Below are 24,118 nucleotides of genomic sequence, written 5' to 3'. Positions count from 1 at the left end.
CACCATGCCCAAGCCCCTTTTCTTCTTTTCTTTTCTTCCCTTTTGTTTTCTTTCCTTTTCTTTCCTTGAGAAATGGTCTTGTTATGTAATGCTGGCCTTCAACTCTAGGCCCTCCTTCCTGCCTTTGCCTCTTCGGTGCTAGAGCGACAGGTAAAGCCACTACTCTTGGCTTCTGAGAACATTTACCCTAATCTGATAACCTCAATCTAACCCTGAGAACACACCATTTCCCTTATTCAAGAACATCCTATAATAAAATAACTGAGGACCAAGAAGTCTGAGTCTGACAGAGCAGGCCTTTGCTGAGCCCTCCTCCTAGGCAAAGGGGTGGAGAAGGCAGCCCTGATTGGAGGAAACCAGAGGGTTGGTTGAGTTACGAGCCAGCATTTTCCAGCATTATCTTAGAGCTCTTTTTAAGTTACACATCAATTGAAGAGCAAAGAAATAATAGATCAGCTATGAGCAGAGGTTAGGTATGGTGGCATAGGACCGTAATCCCAGCATTTAAGAAATTAAAATAGCGTCAGGGAGACAGTTTGCTGGTTGTTTGCTGCTCTTACAGAGGAACTGAGCGGCTCCCAGTACCCATGTCAGGAGGCTCACGCTGCCTGGAAACCCAGCTCCGGGGAAATCCATCGCCCTCTTCTGGCCTCTGTGGGTACCTACACTCACAGCACATCCCCACAAACACACAGAGGTAATTAAAAATAAGTTGTTTTCTTTTTATTTTAAAAAGAAGCCAAAACAAGAAGATTGCCTCAAGTTGGATCCTGGGTTGAATTACAGAGAGACACCCTGAAGGAAAATAGCAAGCTGAGCAAGGTGGCACACACCTACAGTTCCAGTCCTCAGGCAATGGAGGGAAGAGGATTGTGAGTTCTGGGTCACTTGTGGTCCTGTAGCGAGTCAAGACCAGCCAGAGCTACTTCAACCGAGGGGGAAAAGAGAAAAAAAAAGAAGAATATCTCCAGATAAAAATATTTATATATGAATTAATAAAAACAGCCAGACAGTGGCATACACATTTAATATCAGAACTCCAGAGGCAGAGACAGGCGGATCTCTGAGTTCGAGGCCAGCCTGATTTACAGAATGAGTTTCAGGACAGCCAGAGCTACACAGAGAAACCCTGTCTCAAATTAATTAATTAAAATTTAAAAAATCAGGTCTAAGGTAGTAGCAAGCAACAAGTTTGAGCATGAGGACTGAGTCTGAGTCCCCAGAACCCATGTTAGGAAAGGAAGGCCTAGAGTGTTTTCCAGTCCTAGCACCAGAGAGGCAAAAGCCAACCGTGCAATATATCCACGCCCCATCTCAGGAGGTGAAGGTATCTGGGGCCAACTACGGTGACCTGAGTTTAATCTGCAAAGCACCCACGGGAGACAAAGTGAAGTGACTTCTAGAGTTGGCTTCTGGTCTCTATGTGCCCCATCACAGGGAACACTTGAACTTCCAGGGTGTCAAGAACGTAAAACTGAGTGAAATTATATAGATTGTCAGCAAGCAAATGAGACTTTTCTGGGTGGAATCCTGGACCAGAGAAGGAAAGACTGATGAAATTTAAGCAATCTGTGGCTCAGTGAATGTGGTCCCACGGTTACCAACGATTCTCTGGAAGTGGTAAAGGCTCGATGGTCGTACATGACACTCACAGAAGAAGCTGGGCGGCTGCAGACTTGGCGTGCTATACAATGGTGACCAGCTTGAGCTGTAGCCGCCGTCTCTGCTGGAAAGGGATGCTGTGGGTCTCTCCCGTGCAACTCCCCAGCAAACCACCCACCGCGGGCAGACTTTATTTATTTATTTATTTATTTATTTATTTATTTATTTATTTATGTTTTTTCGAGACAGGGTTTCTCTGTGATTTTGGAACCTGTGCTCAGGGATGAGCCTCCGGCTTTTACTTAAAACAACCATGTGCGGGGGTGGGACAGGAGAGATGGCTCAGAGGTTAAGAGCACTGACTGCTCTCCCAGAGGTCCTAAGTTCAATTCCCAGCAACGACATGATGGCTCACAACCATCTGTAATGAGATCTGGCGCCTTCTTCTGACCTGAAGGTGTACATACAGACAGAACACTGTACACTAATTAATTAATTAAAAAACAACAACAACCACATGCGTTCCATACAGGAGGGAGCCACACTTGCCCTGGTCTGTTCATACGCCCATCTTTCTAACCCAAATGATAGGGGTCTGTAGGAGGCACAGAGGTCTTGGTGCTCACAGATACGCACTATAGGAACCTGGGAGGATAAACACACAGGGTTGCTCCTTCAAGGGAAGGAATAAAAAGCCTGTTTTCCATCCAGAAGGCCTGGTGACCTGTGCACAGTCTGTGTGGCCAGAGACTTCCCGGCACCAGACCCTTCTCATACACTTCTCAGTCAGTCTGTGGAACCTGTCTTTATGGAAGGCGTCACATGTTACAGAGACTTGATGTAGTCACATCTGTTCTGGGTGTAGCCTCCTTTGCTTCTCAAAGAGATTTAGGCACGTTTTGCTGTACATGAGAGACTGAGTTAGACATCACAAGTAGTTTTCACTAGATGTTGCTGTGCTTAAATAAACCACTCAGGGTCGGACTCCCGAAGTTTGAGCCAACAGTGGCTACTGAGTTGTGTGCCGAGCTAGCTGCCTTTTTGCCTCCTGAAGCTCCTCACTCTGCTGCCAATGAAGGTCACAGAGGCTTCCCCTGCTCCCCACACTGCCATAACCCCACCCCCTCCAGCTGAGCTCTCCAAGCCTTGTTGTTTTGGTTTTGGGTTTTTGATGGTGAATTTGAATCCTTCTGCTTCCACCCACTTCCAAGTGCTGGGATTACAGGCACTGGCCACCATGAACTACTTGGTTTTGGGTTTTTGTTTTGTTTTGAGACAGAATCTTATGGATCTCAGGCTGAACTCTAACTCACTGTGAGGACAAGGCTGGCTTTGAACTTCTGATCCTCAAGACTCTACTTCCGATATATCTAGACTGCAAGTGTGTTATGGCACAGCCAGCTTCCAACTGGCCTTGCTGCTGCCAGAACCTCAATGCCAGGCAGCCTCTCCACAAGCAGCTTCCTGAGGTGCTAAATGCTTGGTCTCACTTTGATGCCTGGGTCCTTGGGCTTTGGGCTGGTATTTACACACTGACAGCATCCTCTGTGTGTGCATACATGCATCTACCACACATACCACACAAAAAAAAATTCTCTAATCCCCTCCCTCTCCTTCTTGAGACTCAAACTCATAGCCATCCTCTGTCTCAGCCTTCTGAGCGTTGTGATTACAGGTGGTTCCCATTGAGTTCAGCACAAGAATGCCTTTCAACATCTTTGCAAATTTTAGATAAAATAAACTGGTTTCCAAATAAGACCTTGAGGACTGTGGGGCATGGTGGTGCATGCCTTTAATTCCAGCAAAGACAGGTGGATTTCTGTGAGTTCAAGGCCAGCCTGGTCTACATAGTGAGTCCCAGGACAGCCAGAACTACAATAGCCTTTAGACTCTGTCTAAAGAAAAGAAAACCACTTTTAGAGCCTTTGATGTGCGCCACTGGGTAAAAGTGCTTGCCACCAAGCCTGATAACAACCTACATTTGACCTCTGGAACCAACATGATAAGAGAAAAGAACTGACTCCTACAAATTTCCCTCCAAGTTTCACAAGCCCACGCTATGGCACATGCATGCACACACACATGTACACACACTATATTGCAAATAGAAATGTATATAACAAGAGAAAAACAACCCAGAGGGCATCTGGCTATGGCCTTTGTATGAGTGAGTTCATTAAGTATATAACAGGTCATAGTGAAATAATAAATAGCAAGTGATGTTAGTGTGATGATAGATACACAGATGATAGCTAGGTAGATGGGTGGGTGGATGGATGGATGGGTGTATGTATGTATGTATGCATTGGTGGATGGGTGGATGGATGGATGGATTGGTGGATGGGTGGGTGGGTGGGTGGGTGGATTGGTGGATGGGTGGGTGGGTGGGTGGGTATATGTATGTATGTATGTATGCATGCATGTATTGGTGGATGGGTGGATGGATGGATGGATGGGTGGGTGGGTGGATGGATGGATTGGTAGATGGGTGGGTGTATGTATGTATGTATGTATGTATGTATGCATGCATGTATTGGTGGATGGGTGGATGGATGGATGGATGGATGGGTGGGTGGATTGGTGGATGGATTGGTAGACGGGTGGGTGTATGTATGTATGTATGCATGTATTGGTGGATGGGTGGATGGATGGATGGGTGGGTGGGTAGATGGATGGATCGGTAGATGGGTGGGTGTATGTGTGTATGTATGTATGTGTGTATTGATGGATGGGTGGGTGGGTGGATGTATGTATGTATGCATGTATTGGTGAATGGGTGGGTGAATGGATGGATGTATTGGCAGATGGGTGGGTGGATGGTTGGATGAATGGATTGATGGATGGGTGGGTGGGTGGATGAATGGATGGATTGGTAGATGGGTGTGTGTATATATATATGTGTGTATTGGTGGATGGGTGGGTGTATGTATGTATGCATGTATTGGTGGATGGGTGGGTGGGTGGGTGTGTGGATGAATGGGTGGATGGATGGATGGGTGGATAGGTGGGTGGATGGATGGATGTGTTGTGGGAATCTTTTTTTTAAATATTTATTTATTTATTATGTATACAATATTCTGTGTGTATGCCTGAAGGCCAGAAGAGGGCACCAGACCCCATTACAGATGGTTGTGAGCCACCATGTGGTTGCTGGGAATTGAACTCAGGACCTTTGGAAGAGCAGGCAATGCTCTTAACCTCTGAGCCATCTCTCCAGCCCTTTTTTTTTTTTTTTTTTGGAATCTTTCTGGAATAAACATCCCAATATCATTGAGAGTGGAAGAGGAGAGATGTCACTAGTGGACCAAAGCTAGGACAGCTCCTGAAAGGCCCAGGACCAGTGCGCATTCTCATTTTATACTCTAAAGCCGAAGATTGGGTGAGCAAGCCAGAAAGTTCTTACAGAATCATACATGGCTGTTAGCCTTTTCTTTTCAAAGGCATGTGTTCTAAGCTTCTGTGTGCTAGGTTATTAAGGTGTAAGCTGTGGTGCTCAGGTGAGTAAGGGCCAGGACCTATTGGATTAGCTATTTCTCCAGGTCATTCTGATCCAGGTAGCAAGTTCCGTGCTTGGAAATGACCAGTACAAGCAATGCTTTAAGCAAATCTAACGCCCTGTCTTTTTTTTTTAATATTTATTTATTTATTATGTATACAATATTTGTGTGTATGTCTGCAGACCAGAAGAGGGCACCAGATCTCATTACAGATGGTTGTGAGCCACCATGTGGTTGCCGGGAATTGAACTCAGGACCTTTGGAAGAGCAGGCAATGCTCTTAACCACTGAGCCATTCTCTCCACGCCCTGTCTTGAAAAACAAAACAAAACAAAAACCAACCAAACAAAAGGAAGTAAATCTGATCTTTCTGACCTTATTCCACCTCAGATGGGGTTCCAGCTGAGCTTCTCTCCAGGGCTGAACTGAGCTCTCTCTTGCTTGGCACTTTTGGATTGTGGGGTGAACAGCGTGAATGGCAGGGCACTGCAGCAAATGCTTCACCTGCCAGCTGCTCCCAAGGACGTGGCCTTTTCACCTGGGTTGTTTTGCTGTTCTTTCCTTGCAAGCACTGGCTTGGGGAAGAGGAGAGCCCATCCCTAGACAAGGAGTCTTTGAGGACACTTAACACAGAAGTATTTGGACCTGAATTAAGGGTGGCAGCCTCGCTTCCAGGGCCAGCTCCTCTGTGAGCTCACACAGAAGTGATAATTCACCAGTACAAGGTATGCCGCCTCTGGGGTGCTGGCAACACGGGCTTCTTTATAAAAATGTTTATGACGTTTATTTGTATGTTCATGTGCATGCCTGTGTATGGCACCTGTGTGGAGGTTACAGGACAGCCTGTGAGGTTTTCTTCTCTGATGTGTGGGTCCCCCTCAACCCTTCCTGGAAATGCCTTCACAGACACACCCAGGGGCCTCTTAGTTGATCTCAGACCGAGTCAAGTTAACAACTAATATTGAGCTTCACAGGGTTCAGTTGGTAGACTATCACATAAATGTGAGAAACTGAGTTTGATTCTCAGAATTCATGTGTTAAAAAAAGTCAGGTGAGAGCCAGGCATGGTGGCGCACGCCTTTAATCCCAGCACTTGGGAGGTAGAGGCAGGTGGATCTTGATGCATTTGATGAGTTTGAGGACAGCTTAGTCTACATAGCAAATTCCAGGCCGGCCAGATATTCTTAATGAAACCATGTCAAAAAAAAGAAAGAAAGGAAGGAAGGAAGGAAGGAAGGAAGGAAGGAAGGAAGGAAGGAAGGAAGAAAGAAAGAAAGAAAGAAAGAAAGAAAGAAAGAAAGAAAGAAAGAAAGAAAGAAAAAAAGAGATACAGATATTGATAGTGCCAGTCTGGTCTATGTAGTGAGTTCCAGGACAGCCAGGGCTACACAGGGAAACCCTATCTCAAAAAACCAAACAAAACAAAGTTAGGTACAGGGGTACAGGGGTACACTTCATCAGCCCAGCCCTGGAAAGGCACAGATAGGTAGATTCTAGGATGCTGGGGCTCACTGACGAGTTGGTCTAACCTAGTTTCTGAGTTCCAGGTCCCACAGCAAGACCTGTTTAAAAAATAAGATGGGTGGTTCCTGAGAAACAGTACCTGAGAGTGTCCTCTAGTTTCCACACACATGTGCACACTCATTCATGTAAATACAGTAGTGGGGGCACTCCTTTAAACCCAGCACTCAGGAAGCAAATGGATCTCTGGGAGTTCGAGGCCAGCCTGGTCTACAGAGCTAGTTCTAGCACAGCCAAGGCTACATAGTGAGACATTGTCTCAAAAAAAAAAAAAGATTATATTTCTACTATCTTAGAGTTGCCCGTGGAGACCAACACCGGCCAGTGAGATAGTAACTATTGGTAAAAGCGCCTGTCCAGAGCCCGATGACCTGAGCTGGATCTGCAGGCCCCATGTGATGGTAGGAGAGGCCTGATTGCTTACGTTTCTCTGACCTTCATATAAGCATCTTTGCAAGAATGCGTACACATGTGCACACACAATAAATTAACAGCATGTAATTTTAAACATTAACAAATTTTTAGCAGCCAAGCAGTGACGGCACACACTTTTAATCCCAGCACTTGGGAGGCAGAGTCAGGTAGGTCTCTGCGAGTGTGAGGTCAGCCTGGTCTACAAAGTGAGTCCTAGGTTAGCCAGGGTTGTCACACAGTGAAACCCTGTCTCAGAAAAACAAAACAAACCCACAAAAAATTAGCACATGAGCTCTTAAAGTATAAATTCTAGCTGTAGTCGTACACACTAAGCTACTGGGTTCCTTACAGTCCAAGTTCATGTCCACAGCTAGCTTATAATACAATCTGCTTGGGTGCAGCACCATATCCCACCAGCTAAGGACTTAGTCCCACAAGACTGCCATAGTTCTCAATGCTAATTGCAAGTACATGTTGCTACATGTATTTCTGATTAGTCATTGTCTTTGGGTTTCTGTTGCTGTGATAAACAACACTACCAAATGTAACTTGAGGAAGAAAGGGGTTATTTCATCTTTCAACTCTCTGGTCACATCCAGTCACTGAAAGAGAAGTCAGGGCAGGAACTCTAGACAGAAGCCTGGAGGCAGGAACTGAACCTGCTCATTGTTTACTGAAGACCACTGGTGTGTAACAACCTAGGCACTGTAGAAAAGAGCCGCAGGGGACTAGGGTGTGTCTCAGTGATAGAACACGTGCCTGGAGAGCATGAGACGGATGGGTCCCCAGAACCGCTGTGGCTGCTCTCTGTTCACACACATGTACACACACATCTGCACACACACATTCACATGAGTAATTTACCTTGCTTTTAGGTTCGCGTCCACGTAAATCTACCGTAAATTGAAGCTAATTGAGTTGACAGCGCATTGAGCACGTCTAACCCACTGGGTATTGGGTCACAGCCCATCCACTGTGCACTGCAGTGGGGCTCTCTGTGCACTCAAGGAGCTGTCCACATCCCCGCCTGTAACGTGGTCTGAGTCGTCCCCTGCATGCTTCTTCACTTCTCCATGCATGCTTGACACAGGCAGCCTTCTTTTCTGGTTGCTGTTGTTGTGTGGTTTGGTTTTCGGTTTGTTTGAGACAGGGATTCTCTGCGTAGCCCTGGCTGTCCTGGGACTCGCTCTGTAGATCAGGCTGACCACGGATTCAGAGATCCGCCCGCCTCTGCCTCCAGTGCTGGGATTAAAGGCGTGCGCCTCCATGCCCAGCTCAGTCTTCTGTAGATGCGCTCTTGGCCAGTCAGTGCACAGCATCATCTGTCCTTCGGAAACATCCGAACTAAAAATGTCCCCTAGTTATCAAGAAGATGCACCCGCGTGCCAGTAGAGAGTGCTGCAGCTGCAGCACACGGACACTGCACGTGTTCTGGTGTATTCTCCTGTGCTCTGGCACACGACTCCCAAACCCTTTTGTGGATCTTGGAACACGGCTTGTGACTCAATGCTTGGGGTAGCTCAGTAGTCAAAGCTGGTGTAATACAAAGACAAAGACCTGAGTTCAGTCCTCAAACCACCAGGTGTGGTCATTTAAATCTGCCAGCCTAGAACTTGGGAGGCAGAGACAGATGGGTCCCTGGGGCGCCTGGTCGGCCAGCCTAGCATAATCAATGAGCTCCAAGCCAATGATGAGAACTGGGAAACAACAGTTGAGGTGAATGAGCCTCTACATGTATACCTCTCCATGCATCCCAATACACATGCATATACCTCACATACACACATGCATGCATACACACATACATACACATCCACATATACATGAATACTCACACATATACCCATATACATACATAACCACACACATGCATAACCACATACATACACATATACAATACATATTCATAGGCACACAATGCGTGCACATATGCACACATGCATGCATGCATGAACCATGCCTGCACGACTCCAGGGATTGACCTCTGGGGTTGCAATGGAATGAAGAGACAGAGACACGAACAGAGAAAAAAGTGATGTAAAGTGATCTGGGCTCTCAGATGAAGAAGTACTCTAGAAGCTCAGCATATTATTAGGAACAGATAAACCAGGAGGTGGGGTTATTATATGAGGAGGAACAAGAAGGCAGAGTTGGCTAACATTAGCAGAAGCAGGCTCCATAGGGGAGAAGTCTTCAGGTTGTCAACATCTGGGGAAGAAAACCACAGTGGACATTTTCCGCATAAACTCTCAGCGTCGGCACTCGGAGCAGAGGAAGGATTTGCTGTCTCTCCCATTCTCACCAAGGAAAGGTTTTACTACTCCCATGGCTCTGAGACATTAGGGTTCATGGCACCTTGTCAAACAACAAACATTCACTCTGGGCTTCACTTCTTACTCCTACACATATAGACACACACATGGACACACACAAACTCCTACACACATGTATACTCTCTCAGTTTCTTTGCAATTGGTGTGATAAGACATCGTGACCAAGGCAGCTTATAAAAGAAAGAGCTGAGTTGTGCTTACGGTTCCAGTGTGTTAGAGTTTGTAAGAGGCAGAGCAAGGACATGGTGGCAGCAGCTGAGAGCTCACGTCTCAATCCACAAACAGGAGGCAGAGGGCACTGAGCATCTTGGAATCTCAAAACCCACCTCAGTGACACAGCTCCTCCAAAAAGGCCACACCTCCTAACCCTTCCTAAACAGTTCCACCAACTGGGGACCAAAGATTAAAACATAGAGCCTAAAAGGACCACTCTCATTCAAACTACATACATGCTCACACCAATGTATACACACACGACTACACATGCATGCTTGGTCTCCAGAATCAGTGCTGAGCTGTTGGGAACTTTAAGAGGTTTGTAAGGAGAAAGGGGTTATTGGCATGACTGTTTTACTCCTAAGAACTGTCAAGCTACCTTGGGTATCCAACCTCCCTTTTCTCTTGTCCTTCTGCCATCCACCAGAACTTAATGTGACACAAGGTTCTCACTCAAAACCCAGCAGATGAACTGCCTGATCTTAGACTTTCAGCATCCAGGATCTCTTACTCTAGAAATGACCCAGCCTCTGGTGTTCTGTGGTAGCAACGAAATGGATTTGGACAGTGCCTGGATAAACAGGACCCCGAGGAGTTCATTTGACCCTTCTGGCCATCTGTGAGCCTGGAGGTGGGTCCTCACTATAACCAATCTACCCGGAACCCAGTTCTCCCAGCCCTCAGCTCTTCTCACTGGGACACAGTTTTTAAAAATCGAGAAGACTCTATGTGTGGCTGTGATGTGTGTCAGTCCTCAGTAGACAGGGCCAGGAATATCAGGAGTGTGGACTCCACAGTGAGACGCTGTCTCAGTCAACCAAGCAACCAGTCCAAGAGCCCAATGTTAGGTGTGTTCAATACTATCGTAACGTCATAAAGGGTACACTCTATTCTATGGTTCTGGGGATGAAACAAATCCCCCTGCATGCTAAGCAGGATTTCTCCTGAACTGCACCCCAGTCCTATGAAAGAAGAAACTTTTTTTTTAACTTGGCAAACCACTTTAATTTACAACTTTAAATATGAAGGCTGTAATTTCTTGAAACTTCTCACCTTGCTCTTGTACAGAGTTGAGTTTATACTTTCAGGCCTCATCATCAGAAGGGACCCCCCAGTTCTTCATCTGTCCACTGTGAAGGATCTAGATATGAAAAGTGGCCCAGCACAGCGTCCGAGTCGCCCCCAAAGCGCCAGAGAATCCAGAAACACATAAGTGAGCTTAAGAACTCCCCCTGGATCACCTGTTTCCGAGTAAGCTGGGGAAATTCCCTGTACTTGGGCGGAATATGCCCCCCACCGCCAGCATGACGGACTCCACCGCCAGCATGATGGACTCCACTGTCTCCAGCCGCCCCTGCTCGGCAGCCCCCAGCAGGCAGCCTCCGAGGCGACCGAAAGGTGCCAGCCGCCGTCAGCGCATACATAGTAGTGGCGAACTGAGAGTGATCTGAAAGAACAAACTTTTATAAACTTTTTGAGTGCATATTTATTTTGAGCTGGGTGCGATGGTATATGCCTTAATTCCTAGCACTCAGGAGGCAGAGGCAGATGGATCTCTACATTCAAGGCCAGCCTGGTCTACAGAACACATTCTAGGGCAGCCAGGGCTACACAGAGAAACCCTGTCATGAAAAACAAACAAACAACAACAAAGTTTTATTTATTTGAGTGTTTTGTCTGCATATGTGTACTATGTGTGTGTCTGGCACATTTGAGCTCAGAAGACATTGGATTCTTGGGAGCTGGAATTACAGACGGCTGTGAGCTACTTCTTGGGTCATCTGGAAAACCCAAGTGCTCTAACTGCGGGACCATATCTCCAGCGCTCTAGAAAACATTTTTTTAAAATGTATTATTACGTGTGTGTGTGTGTGTGTGTGTGTGCACATATGCCAGGGCATGTGTATGGTCAGAGGACAATTTTGGGGTCATTTCTCTCCTTCCATCATGTGGACCCCAGGGACTGAACTCTAGTCCTCAGGTTTTGTGTAAGGGCCTTGACCCGGAGACATCTTGCCAATACAGAATACATTGTATTCAATACCTCATTCACTCTCTAATGTTCCCCTCTGACCTCCTCTGAGGTACCAGAGGCAGGTCTAGAGCTACCCACCTCTTCAGTCTCCTCTTTCACATCTGCCTTCTTTTTTTTTTTTTTTTTAATTTTCGAGACAAGGTTTCTCCGTAGCTTTTTTGGTTCCAGTCCTGGAACTAGCTCTTGTATACCAGGCTGGCCTCAAACTCGCAGAGATCCGCCTGCCTCTGCCTCCCAAGTGCTGGGATTAAAGGTGTGCGCCACCACCATCCGGCTCACATCTGTCTTCTTCAACTAGGTGACCCTCTCCCTTTGCCAACGTTCTCTCCTCTTCCTTGGAGGTTTTCCTCCCTTTCTTGTGCAAACCACGAAGTGTGGGGAGCTGGAGAGATGACTCAGGTTAACAATCTGTATTGCTCTTCCAGAAGACCCCAGGTGACTTCCAACAACCATGTCAGGTGGCTAAGAACCATTACTCTAAACTCCATGCCAGAGCCCCTGTGGGCACCTGTATACATGCACATACATCTATATAGTTAAAATCAATAATAATAATAAAAAAACTCAAAAAAGAAAAAAGAAAAGGTGGGGCAGTGGTGGTGCTCACCTTTAATCCCAGCACTTGGGAGGCAAAGGTAGGCAGATTTCTGTGAGTTCAAGGTCAGCCTGATCTACAGAGCGAGTTCCAGGACAGTCAGAGCTACACAGAGAAATCCTATTTTTAAAAAAAAAAAGAAAGAAAGGAAAAAAGAAAGAAAAATAAAAATTCTACAGAGCAAGACTGTTATTTATTATTATTATTATTATTATTATTATTATTATTATTATTGTGCATATGTGTCTTCATTAGGGTTTCTATTGCTGTGAAGAGACTCCACAACCATGGCAACTCTTTTTTTAAAAAAATATTTATTTATTTATTTATTTATTTATTTATTTATTTATTATGTATACAATATTCTGTCTGTGTGTATGCCTGCAGGCCAGAAGAGGGCACCAGACCCCATTACAGATGGTTGTGAGCTACCATGCGGTTGCTGGGAACTGAACTCAGGACCTTTGGAAGAGCAGGCAATGCTCTTAACCTCTGAGCCATCTCTCCAGACCCCATGGCAACTCTTACAAAGGTAAACATTTAATTGGGTGCCTTACAGTTCAGAGGTTCAGTCCATTATCATCATGATGGGTCATGACACTTTACAGGCAGACAAAGGACTGAGGAGGTAGCTGAGAGTTCCACATCTTGTGCAGGGAACAGGAAGTAAACTGAGACACGGGATGCGGCTTGAGCATATGAGACCTTAAAGCTTGCCCTCCTCCAACAAAGCCACACCTCCTAATAGTGTCACTTCCTTATGAGCTTACTGGGGCCAATTACACTCAAACTACTCCAGTGTGTTGGTACCATGGCGCGTGTGGAGGCCTAAGGACATCTTGCAGGCATCAGCTGTCTTCACCATGTGGGGCCCAGGGATTGAACTCAAATTATCAGGCCTGACAGTAAGTGCCTTTATCCACTGAACCATCTTGCCACCCTGATGTGTTTTTTGTTTTGTTTTAGTTGGGGTCTCATGTAGCTCAGAGTAGTCTGAAACTCATGATTCCCCTGCTTCCTCCTCTTGTGCTGGGCTCACAGGTGTTATCACAGAAGGCTCCCCATGTGTCTGATCACAAGACACATTCCAGAAGACAGCTGTCAGCACGTCCCAGTGACGTGGGTTTAGATGGAAATTACAGCAGTGTACAGTATGGCAGACCACACTTTCTGTCCTCTGAATCACTAACCAGACACGGAAAACAGGCCCAGGGCACAAGAGAAAAAGCACATGAAATTAGAATTATGTAACCCAATGTCTTGGTTAAGGCTTCTATTGCTGTGATAAAACACCATGATCGAAAGCAACTTTAGAAAGTATTTCATCTTACAACTATCAGGTCGCATTCCATCACTGAGGGAATTCAGCACAGGAACTCAGGGCAGGAACCTGGAGGCAGGAACTGGTATAGGGTCCATGGAGAATGCTGCTTCCTAACCTAAGCCTTAGGTTTGCTCAGCTGCTGCTCCTAACCCAAGCCTCGTGGTTTGCTCAGCTGCTGCTTCCTAACCCAAGCCTCAGGTTTGCTCAGCTGCTGCTCCTAACCTAAGCCTCAGGTTTGCTCAGCTGTTTCCTCATATAACCTACAGCCTCCTCCCCAGGTTGGAACCACCATCAGCTGGCTTCAGCTTCCCTTTTTGTCAAGGTTGTTCCAGAAACGCTGTAATGTTCAATAAGCTCGTGCAGCTAGGTGGGCGCCGTATAACACAGCCCACTGTCCCAGTTGAGGGAGACTAAGGCAGGAAGATCATAGTTGAGGCCAATGCCTGCTGCAGAAGACCCTGTCTCAAAAACAAGCAAGGTGTCAAAAGTATGTAAAAAAGACCCCTTCCTCAAAAGAGCTGATTCAGAGCTCTTGATGCTCTTCCGGAGGACGGACCGCGGTTCCCAGCACTCATGGAAGAACTGGAGATCTGAGCAAGTGGGGAAGCTTGAGCCAGTCAGAGAGGAGGCTAGCACGCAGCCTTCCCCTGCGTGCAGCCCCTGCGAGTGCCTGCCCCACTGTCAGCAGTAGGACTGTGAGCTACAAGTGTTAGACGAAATGAACCTTTTTCTGCCGTAAGTAGCATTGGTCAGTGATAGAAAAGAAACTAGAACTCCCAAGCAGCTCTAAAGGTGCTGTGGGGTATTTGTACACTGTGAGAAAATGTGTTGCTGTGATTGGTGGAATAAAGAGCTAAATGGCCAATAGCTAGGCACGAGAAAATAGGCCGATTTCTGGGGAGAAAGAGAAGTCCAGGTGAACGGATTCGCCAGCAGACTCGGATGAAGTCAGATGTGCCTTACTAAGAAGAGGTCACAGAATTACATCGTGGAACATATGTAAAAAATATGGGTTCGTTAAGTTGGGGGAAAGCCTAAGTTAATGCCAAGCTTTCGTAATTAAAAGTAAGTCTCTGGGTCATTATTGGGGAGCTGATGGTCCCATAAATGATAGTCCTACAAGAAAGTTTGCTATGTAAAGGAGGCTCTTTGAGACTCAGAAGTTGGCCGAGCAGTGGTGGCACACGCCTTTAATCCCAGCATTTGGGAGGCAGAGGTGGGAGGATCTCTGTGAGTTCGAGACCAGCCTGGTCTACAGAGCAAGTTCCTGGACAGCCAAGGTTACACGGAGAAACCCTGTCTTGAAAAACAAAACAAGACTCAGAATTTAAGGGCCTTGTGAGTGCTGAGGTGATTAGGAGCACTGACTACAAAATACTTAGACAAGCTGCCTGCAAATGGTGCGGAGAAAGCAGTCATACACATTAAAGTAAAATAACCTAAAACGGGAGGGCCAAAGGCATGGCGGGTGGAGTGCTTGCCTAGCGCGCTGGGCCCTGGGTTCCCTCTCCAGCACTAAATAAGCCAGGTCTGATAGTACACACCTAGAATCCAGCATTCCGTCCTCAGCTATGTGTTGAGTTCCAGGCCAGCTTGTGTGTGCTGATAGTTTTATGCCATAAATTAGACTCATTTGGGAAGAGGAACTCTCAACTGGTAAAACCACTTCATCAGATTGAGCTCTCTATCTCAGTTGTTTTATTTGCCAGCCCTTTGAGGAAGGGGTCTTTTTTACATACTTTTGACACCTTGCTTGTTTTTTTTTTTTATATTTATTTATTTATTTATTTATTATGTATACAACTTTCTGCCTTCATGTATACCCACACGCCAGAGGAAGGCGCCAGATCTCATTACAGATGGTTTGGAGCCACCATGTGGTTGCTGGGAATTGAACTCAGGACCTCTGGAAGAGCAGACAGTGCTCTTAACCACTGAGCCATCTCTCCAGCCCCCGCCTTGCTTGTTTTTGAGACGGGGTCTTATGCAGCAGGCACTGGCCTCAACTATGATCTTCCTGCCTTAGTCTCCCTCAACTGGGACAGTGGGCTGTGCTACACGTGCCGCACACCTAGCTGCACGAGCGTGTAGAACTCTTACGCTGAGACAACCTTGACAAAAGGGAAAGCTGAAGCCAGTTGACTGTGGCGCACGCCTTTAATCCCAGCACTTGGGAGGTAGAGGCAGGTGGATCTCACTGAGTTTGAGGCCAGCCTGGTCTACAAAGCAAGTTCCAGGACAGCCAGGACTGTTACACAAAGAAACCCTGTTTTGAAAAAAAACAAAAACAAAACAATACAAAACAAAAACCTCAACAACAACAAAAAGGGAAGTCGAGGTACAGAAACCTGGCTCAAACAGGCTGACCAGCCGCTGGCTCACACGGATAACTACCAGCCTTCCCTTACATTTATTTCCCTCCAAGAGCCATGACTGTTTCGGGGGTGGGCTGTGGCTGCCAGCCAGGCATGAGAAGGGAAGCGCAAGCCTCCCTTGAGCCTCCCCCCCCCCCCCCGGTTGACTTCATCTCCTTGGGGACCCTCCACTGCCTCCCCCATCATCCACTGGCACCCCACTCCTGCCTGTGGTCAGCCCAAATACCAGATAGAGTGAGTCTCAGCCATTCTCAAACATTCCTCATCACTGTGGCTCAATTTAGGCTGGCTGAGGTTATGAAAATAGAGCTGGGCGGTTGGAGCAGGAGGGAACCGGAGGGATGGGCTAGATGAGCCTTGCCACCCTATCCAGCCCTCTGCCTGTCCTGTGTCCTGTTCAGGGAGAGGATGGTTATCCCCTCAGGCCCTGTGGTGTAGCGCGTGTGTGTGTGTGTGTCCTATGTTGAGAGATGGAGGGCAGCTGCAGTCACAGGGGAAGTTGGAGGAAGTGAATGCTGAACCGGAGCTTGAGGAGAGGCAGTACTGGGCTGATTATGGTAAGATGGGCAGGGAGGGTCTGGAGCGGTCTGCCCACCCCTGACTGGCTCTGGTTGCTGGTTAGGTGGCCAAACCTACCCTGCATGGGGGAACCCCTCACCAGACTGGCCTGTTGATCCCTTGCTTTACTCCAGAGGCCTCAAGAGCTGCTGCTGCTCCTGATGCTGAGATGGGCCGTAGCACACATGGAAGACCCTGCCTTCCCACACTTGGGTGACAGCTCACAGCCCCTGCCGAGGGCCTGTCCTTGGCGCTGCTCATGTCCCCGAGATGACACAGTGGACTGTGCTGGCCTGGGCCTGAGTGTATTCCCGGACAATATCACCAAGGCTGCTAGGCACCTGTCCTTGCAGGTGAGGGCCCAGGTAGGATCCAGGTGGGAGGTCCACATGCCAGAGCTGAACCTGGCCTTGCTCTGGGTCTGCTGAGCCAGGCCAAGGCCAGACATAGAAGCACTGTGTGTCCCGAGAGCTGAGTTTGGGGTCCGCATCTCAGAAGGAGTAAAGTTGTTTTGATCAAAACACTGAGTTCTGAGTCAACCATTGTGATGTTGGGAGATCTGTTGATAAGGATTCTGAGGCAGGAGGATGGACACGAGTTTGAGGTCATCTTTCACTGCACAGTAAAGCCCCCGTGTGTGGGGGAAATGGCTAGGGAAGTGTCAGAGACCAGGTTGGAAATTAGCAGCCTGTGGAGCGTGGGGACTCAGGGTAATTGTGTTGATTGCGGGCGTAGTAAGGGGCCCAGTGCCTTGCAAGTCTCAAGGTTGTTTGGGGTCAAGGAAAGGGATGTCTTTTTTTCTCCTCCTCCTCTTGCTTTTGGAGACATTAGGGATGAACCCCAGGGTCTGCGGATGCTAAGCAAGGGCTCTGCCGCCGGGCCACACCTCTAGGTTACTGTTGGAGGAGCAAGTGACAGGCCTCGGTGTGAATGTCTTTACTCCACTCTACAGAACAACCGGCTTCAGGAGCTCCCCTACAACGAGTTGTCTCGCCTCAGCGGCTTGCGCACCCTGGACCTGCACAGCAACCTCATCTCCTCAGAGGGTGAGGACCTCGAGCTTGGAACAACCAGGTCCCAGCCCCTCTCCACATCCGCTGTTTGCCAGTTGTGGCCAGCTCTTCGGGGGTTTCCACAACTGCTGAGCACGGTGGAATTTCAAGGGTTGGGGGATGGTAGTGGCTGTGGCTTTTGAATAAGGACAGGATGTGTACGGGGTGGGGGTGGGCCAAAGCCTGGGAACCTCTGCTAGTCCCGAGCCTTCGGAGTTGGGCTGCTAGATATACCGGTTCCCTCATACATTGCCCACTGTGCTCTCACCCAGGTCTGCCTGATGAGGCCTTTGAGTCACTCACCCAGCTAGAGCACTTCTACGTGGCTCACAACAAGGTGAGCCTGTGAGAGGGTGCATCCTGGCTGGGGTCACCCAGCATGCAGGACCTGGGTGTGGGGCTGGGGAGGCGGGAAACCCGGCCCCGGGACCAGATGCTGTTGCTGTTGCAGCTCTCTGTTGCACCCCAGTTCCTGCCACCCTCCCTGCGTGTCGCCGATCTGGCTGCCAATGAAGTGGTGGAAATCTTTCCTCTCACCTTTGGGGAGAAGCCTGAACTCCGGTAGCCTTAGCGCTGGCTCCGCCCCCATCCTCTGATTCCAGGATCCTGCCCCGCCCCCAGAGGCCAGGGAGAAAGAGGCCTGCTCTGGGAAGCACGCACACTGCTTTGCATAAGGAAAAACAGAGGGCAGCCCTGTTTTGGAGGGTCTGAGGCACGGCTCTGCACTGCGGGTGGGGAGTCAGAGAAGGCTGGGTTCTGTTCTGGGAATCCTGGGACAGGACTCTGCGCTTGGGGGCGGGGGAGGAGGGAGGGTGTCTGGGAGGACTCTGATCAGTTTTGGAGGGTCTCGGGCCCTCAGCTCAGTTTGTGGAAATATGTCCCTAAACTTGGGGTCAGAGGGGCATCAACTTTCTTTGGGGAGTCTAGGGTTGTGGCCCTGCAGTGAATGGGGGGCGGGGGGAGCTTGAATGGTAAAATAGGGTCCCTTACACTGTATCAAAAGTCTAGATTAAGCCCGGCAGTAGTGTCTCAGGCCTTTAATCCCAGCCCTTGGGAGGCAGAGGCAGGTGGATCTCTGAGTTCGAGGCCAGTCTAGTTTTTCAAAGTGAGTTCCAGGATAATCAGGGCTACACAGAGAAACCCTGTCTCAAAAAAAAAAAAAAAAAAAAAAAAAAGTCTAGACTAGAACAGATACCATCTATTTCAGCACACACATACACACACACACACACACACTTGCACACTCACCCTGTCTCTCGCTCTCAGACAGAAGCTGCGGGCAACTCCAGCAGCAGTGGCAGCGTTGGGAAGGGTGGTATGTGCATGCCTGGGCTGGTAGCCGCAGCCTTACCCTTCTCAGGTCTGTATACCTCCACGACAACCGACTGAACAACACTGGTTTGCCACCTAACACCTTCCTCGGTTCGGAAGCCATTACCACCCTAAGTCTCTCCAGCAACCAGCTCAGCTACCTACCACCCAATCTGCCATCCTCCCTGGAGCGGCTTCACCTGCAGGTACCCTGCCTACCACACCCACATGCCTGGGCCCAGGTCTCTAAATGGCAGCCTGCGGGATTCCTTTGCCTGCTCCTTTTCCATCCTTTCAACTGCTCCCCAGAATCCCAGCTGTTAGAATAATCGTTCAGAAAGAAGCAAAACTTGGCTGCCTTGCTTAGAATAATCGTTTAGAAAGAAGCAAAACTTGGCTGCCTTGCACAAACAAGACAAGTTCCCGGACACCCTTCTCTCAAGAGCCTCCTGTGACTGCCGTAGCTGTCCAGCCAGATCTCCACTTCACTCTCTCCTTCCTCCAGAGCAATCTTATCTCCAAGGTGCCCAGAGGAGCCCTGAGCCTCCAGACGCAACTCCGGGAGCTGTACCTCCAGCACAATCAGTTGACAGACAGTGGCCTGGATGCAACCACCTTCAGGTAGGCACACAGCAGTTCTGTGCTGACAGCTGCCCTCACCAGGGACTTCAGTGAGTACCAGTGCACACCCAGCTGCCATGAAAGGTACTAGTTTGGCGGTGTCTCTGTCTCCTGCTACCAGTTCTTGAGATTCTATTGCCTAATAGTTGTGTTTTCTTTTTCTGTGTGTGTGTGTGGGGGGGGGGGTGGAATACAGGGTTTTCTTTTCTTTTTTTTCCTTTTGAGATAGGACTTCTCTGTGTAACAGTCCTGGCTGTTCTTGGAGCTTGCTTTATAGACCAGGCTGGCCTCTAACTCATTGAGATCCTCCTGCCTCTGTCTCCCAAGTGCTGGGATTAAAGGCGTACACCCAGCTGGAATCCAGGCTCTTGCATATGCTAGGAAACAAAACAAGTCTTCCGTCTACACCACCACCACCACCACCACCACCACCACCACCACCACCACCACCACCACCACCACCACCCCTGCCACACACACACAAGTTCTAGACAGGTAGACAGCTGTACCTCAGCTGTTTTGTTTTGCTTGTTTTTTTTTTTTTTGCTTTTGTTTTGTTTGTTTGTTTGAAACAGGGTTTCTCTGTAGCTTTGGAGCCTGTTTTAGATTGTTTAGTTTTGTTTTTTTTTTTGACAGGGTCTCTCTGTGTAGCCACGGCTGTCCTGGAACCCTCTATAGACCAAGCTGACCTCTAACTCATTTAGCTCTGTCTTCCTCTGCCTCTTGGTTGCTGGGACTAAGGATGAATGCCACAATGTCCAACTTAATTTATCTTTATGTGTATGGCTGTTTTGCCTGCATGGACGTCTGTGCATGTACGCAATGCTTGAAGTGCCGTAGGAGGGTGGCAAATCTCCCGGGACTGGAGTTAAGGCAGTCAACAGCCGCTGTGTGGTGCTGGGATCCTAACACTGGTTCTCTGGAGGAGCAGCCAGTGCTCTTAACTGCTGAGCCATCTCTCTCCAGTCCAGCCCTAGATCTTTTGAAAGAGTCTGGCTAAATGCAGTCCAGGCTGGCATGGAACTCACAATCCTCTCAATCACCTCATGAGTACTGGGATTCCATACCTATACCCATGGGCATTCTGGCCTTCCATATGTATTTCTGTATCATATCAATCACTCTCAATCTGAAATCTCCAGTTTAACGGAATTCTAAAACCATTCCCTTACTTTCTGGTAAGATATATAGGGGTTCCCCCCCACCCCACTTTTTTTTTTTGGTTTTTTTTTTTTTTTTTTGGTTTTTCGAGACAGGGTTTCTCTGTGGTTTTGGAGCCTGTCCTGGAACTAGCTCTGTAGACCAGGCTGGTCTCGAACTCACAGAGATCCGCCTGCCTCTGCCTCCTGAGTGCTGGGATTAAAGGCGTGCGCCACCACCGCCCGGCCCCACTTTTTTTTTGAGACAGGATTTCTCTGTGTAACCGCTCTGGCTGTCCTGGAACTTGATAGATCAGGCTGGCCTTGCACTCACAGAGATCCATTTGCCTCTACCTCCCAAGTGCTGGGATTAAAGGCGTGAGCCAACAATGCCCAGCAGGGGTCTCTTTCTTGAAGTGACCATTCCATCACCCCTCTCTCCCATCAGCAAACTAAGCAGCCTTGAGTATCTGGACCTGTCTCACAACCAGCTGACCACAGTGCCTGAGGGTCTACCCGAAAACCTGACCATACTGCACCTGGGTCGCAACTGCATCCGGCAGGTGGAAGCGGTGCGGCTACACAGAGCGAGGGGCCTGCGCTACCTGTTGCTGCAGCACAATGAGCTGGGGGCCTCAGCGCTGCCCGCCGGGACGCTGAGGCCTCTGCGGGCCCTGCACACGCTGCACCTCTACGGCAACAGGCTGGAGCGCGTGCCCCCAGCACTGCCCCGCCACCTGAAGGCCCTGGTGATGCCCCATAACCGCGTGGCCGTGCTAGGTGTGCGGGATCTGGTTTCCGCGCGAGCCCTGGCGGAGCTCAACCTGGCCTACAACCGCCTGACCAGCGCGCGCGTGCATCCGGGCGCCTTCCGCCGCCTGCGCGCCCTGCGCAGCTTGGACCTGGCCGGTAACCAGCTGAGTCGGCTGCCGGAGGGCCTGCCCCCAAGTCTGCGCTCTCTGAAACTGCAACGCAACCAACTGCGGGCCCTGGAGCCAGAGCTGCTGGCCGGCCTGAATAAGCTGCGGGAACTGAGTCTGGCGTACAACCGGCTCCGCGTGGGCGACATCGAGCCGGGCACCTGGCACGAGCTGCAGGCACTGCAGGTCAGGGGCTAACTACAATATGGTTATCTCCGCCCCACTGTTGGCCCAGCTACTCCCCAGTTCTGAGCCCAGGCATGCCACAGAGCCCCATGGGGGCAGCCTGAATGGCTAAAATAGACCCTGTTTGAGTTGTTGCTGGTATGTCCTCACCTCCTCTATTCTACCCAGCTGGGTACAAGACAGGACCCATATGTAAGCATTGCGGCTCAGATGGAAAGGGATTCTGACATTCGGGAGCCAAGGAATACTGAGTGCTACAGCTCGGGTGGAAGCGTACTCTGGCAGTCGGGAGCCAGGGCACAGGGCACAGGGCACAGTAAGCGTAGCAGCTTGCAGCCCTGCTCTAGGGAGGGTTTCCCCAGTGTAACAGCTCTGCTGGAGCAAGAGAGGGCTTCCCCAACCAAGTTGTTACAGCTCCGCTGCTCAGCTCCATTCTCCAGTGTAACAACTCTGCTCTGCTAGGGGAAGGTTTCCCCAGCGAAAGTGTTACAGCCCTGCTTGGATCCCTAGTCTCTGGCTTCCCCCACAAAGTTGTAACAACTCCTTCTCAGCTCTGGAGGAAGGTCTTCACTCAAACCTTACTCAAGAGATTTATTGGGAGGGAAGAACCCAGGAGAGTGGCTGCCTCTGCCAGAGTGCAAGAAGGGCAGCCACAACCAGAGTGTGAGCAGGGCTTCCAAAGGGCGCAGTGTTTCCAGGGAGATTTTCAGGGTGGGAACTGGTCAGATTCCCTAGCTGAGATTGGCTAGATCTCTGTTCAGGGATTGGTTTGTTTCCCTGCACAGGGTTTGGAGCTAAAGCATTTCTTTCACTGGCTTGGGTTTCAGGGCCAGGGTGGGTTTCCTTGGCTGGCTCCTTTCCCTACACCTTATCTCTTTCTGACCCTAAGCATCCTAGTTAGGGCAAAAGGCCGTCTAGGCAATCAGTGTGATAGAAGGAAAGGAGCATGGCCAGATACGGGACTGCACCTGGCTCCACAGCTCAGGGAAGGCTGAAGTAGGAGGGGTGAAGCCAGCTGAGGCTACAGAAAGAAGAAAGAAAAGGAAGGGGAAGTGGGAGAGGTATGTATGGAGGAAGGGAAAGGAAGGGAAGAAAAAGCAAGGGTGTGAGTGAGGAGAATGTGAAGGTCCACCATCCTCACATCCTTGTGTCTTGTTGAATCAGCTGGTGGGGACATCTACCTGCACATCTCATAAATATAACAAATAGATCAGGCTCAGCAGATCTCTATGAGGGAAGGAATTTGGCAACCATTATCAAATAAGAATCTGGAGGAGGGCTGGAGAGATGGCTCAGCGGTTAAGAGCACTTGGCTGTTCTTCCAGAGGTCATGAGTTCAATTCCCAGCAACCACATGGTGGCTCACAACCACCAGAAATGAGATCTGGCTCCCTCTTCCGGCATGTGGGCATACATGAAGGCAGAATGTTGTATACATAATAAATAAATCTTTAAAAAAAAAAAAAAAGAATCTGGAGGAAGCCTAGCTGGGCATGGAAGAGGCAGAAGACTGGGGAAGAGGGCTGGAAGCTCTTTGGCTGTGAGACCCAGGTCCTGAGCCTGCCATGGTGTTGTCTGCCTGTTAGGTGCTGGACTTGAGCCACAATGAGCTATCATTCGTGCCCCCTGACCTGCCTGAGGCCTTGGAGGAGCTGCACCTGCAAGCTAACCGTATCAGCCACGTGGGCCCAGAGGCCTTCCTCAGCACACCCCACCTGCGTGCCCTCTTCCTGAGGTGAGAACGGGAGTCTGGATAAGACAGTAGCTCTTCCATCACTGCCCTGACATCCCTGCCTCTCTGCACAGGGCCAACAGGCTTCATATGACAAGCATCGCGGCCGAGGCCTTCCTGGGGCTTGCACACCTACGTGTGGTAGACACCGCAGAAAACCCAGAACAGGTCTTGGTCCAGCTGCCACCCAAGAACAAGGGGGCCCTGAGCCCCAAGGGCTAGCCCTGAGCACTGATGTACTGTGGACTAAGGAAGTTCTCAGTTGGGGCCTTGGAGGCTGGGCCTGTTCTGCCCAGAGCTGGCCAAAGCACTAGGAACAGGCGTCTACTAGGGGTGGGGGATGGGGTTGAAGCAGGAAGCATGCTGACTTGAATATTCTGGGGTGCAGACTGTGGTGATGGGGAAAATAAACTGGACCCCTTTCCACGTTCACACGAACTCTGTCCTCTGGGACCCATCTCTTCCATACACCTCAAAGGACTGCCCTTTCGTCCCTGAGACCAAGTTGGGGGACAAGACTCTAGAATTTGAAGTCAGTCAGTTTGGTCCCATGGCCAGTGACTGATGTGGATGACAGGTAATTAAACCCAAAAGGCCCAAGCCACAGGCTCACCCAGGCCTTTCCAGGGAACTGGGCTGAGTGGGGAGGCCCAGGCCAGCCACTGAGTGGGCCACATCAGGGAAAAA

At 49.2% G+C, this 24,118-nt stretch overlaps 1 protein-coding gene, 1 non-coding gene and 1 pseudogene across 2 annotated transcripts; 2 read left to right on the top strand and 1 right to left on the bottom strand.

Annotated features, from left to right (window-relative positions):
* The first annotated feature begins 260 nt into the window (after nucleotides 1-260).
* LOC130864235 (small Cajal body-specific RNA 4) lies at nucleotides 261-389 on the top strand. Its single transcript, XR_009055929.1, has one exon. It is a non-coding gene; the product is annotated as a small Cajal body-specific RNA 4 (non-coding RNA).
* Nucleotides 390-10,667: 10,278 nt separating this feature from the next.
* LOC130863376 (NADH dehydrogenase [ubiquinone] 1 beta subcomplex subunit 2, mitochondrial-like) lies at nucleotides 10,668-10,994 on the bottom strand (annotated as a pseudogene).
* A 5,430-nt stretch (nucleotides 10,995-16,424) lies between these two features.
* On the top strand, nucleotides 16,425-23,758 carry Podnl1 (podocan like 1). The gene is made up of 10 exons (XM_057754067.1): nucleotides 16,425-16,469; nucleotides 16,605-16,823; nucleotides 17,423-17,516; nucleotides 17,795-17,859; nucleotides 17,974-18,083; nucleotides 18,883-19,039; nucleotides 19,339-19,454; nucleotides 21,042-21,699; nucleotides 23,286-23,434; nucleotides 23,506-23,758. The coding sequence occupies exons 1-10, from the start codon at nucleotides 16,425-16,427 to the stop codon at nucleotides 23,651-23,653; spliced, it is 1,761 nt and encodes a 586-aa protein (XP_057610050.1). The 3' UTR covers nucleotides 23,654-23,758.
* Nucleotides 23,759-24,118: the final 360 nt, after the last annotated feature.

The sequence above is a fragment of the Chionomys nivalis genome, chromosome 21 (assembly GCF_950005125.1).
Source record: "Chionomys nivalis chromosome 21, mChiNiv1.1, whole genome shotgun sequence".
NCBI lineage: Eukaryota > Metazoa > Chordata > Mammalia > Rodentia > Cricetidae > Chionomys > Chionomys nivalis.
This window is presented reverse-complemented; position numbering and strand designations above follow the sequence as displayed.

Bases quoted from the DNA above. Each gene is read 5' to 3' on its own strand.
- Podnl1 (XM_057754067.1), top strand. From the start codon at position 16,425: ATGCTGAACCGGAGCTTGAGGAGAGGCAGTACTGGGCTGATTATG. The intron at 21,700-23,285 runs GTCAGGGGCTAA...TCTGCCTGTTAG, and splicing joins ACGAGCTGCAGGCACTGCAG to GTGCTGGACTTGAGCCACAA. The intron at 23,435-23,505 runs GTGAGAACGGGA...CTCTCTGCACAG, and splicing joins CTGCGTGCCCTCTTCCTGAG to GGCCAACAGGCTTCATATGA.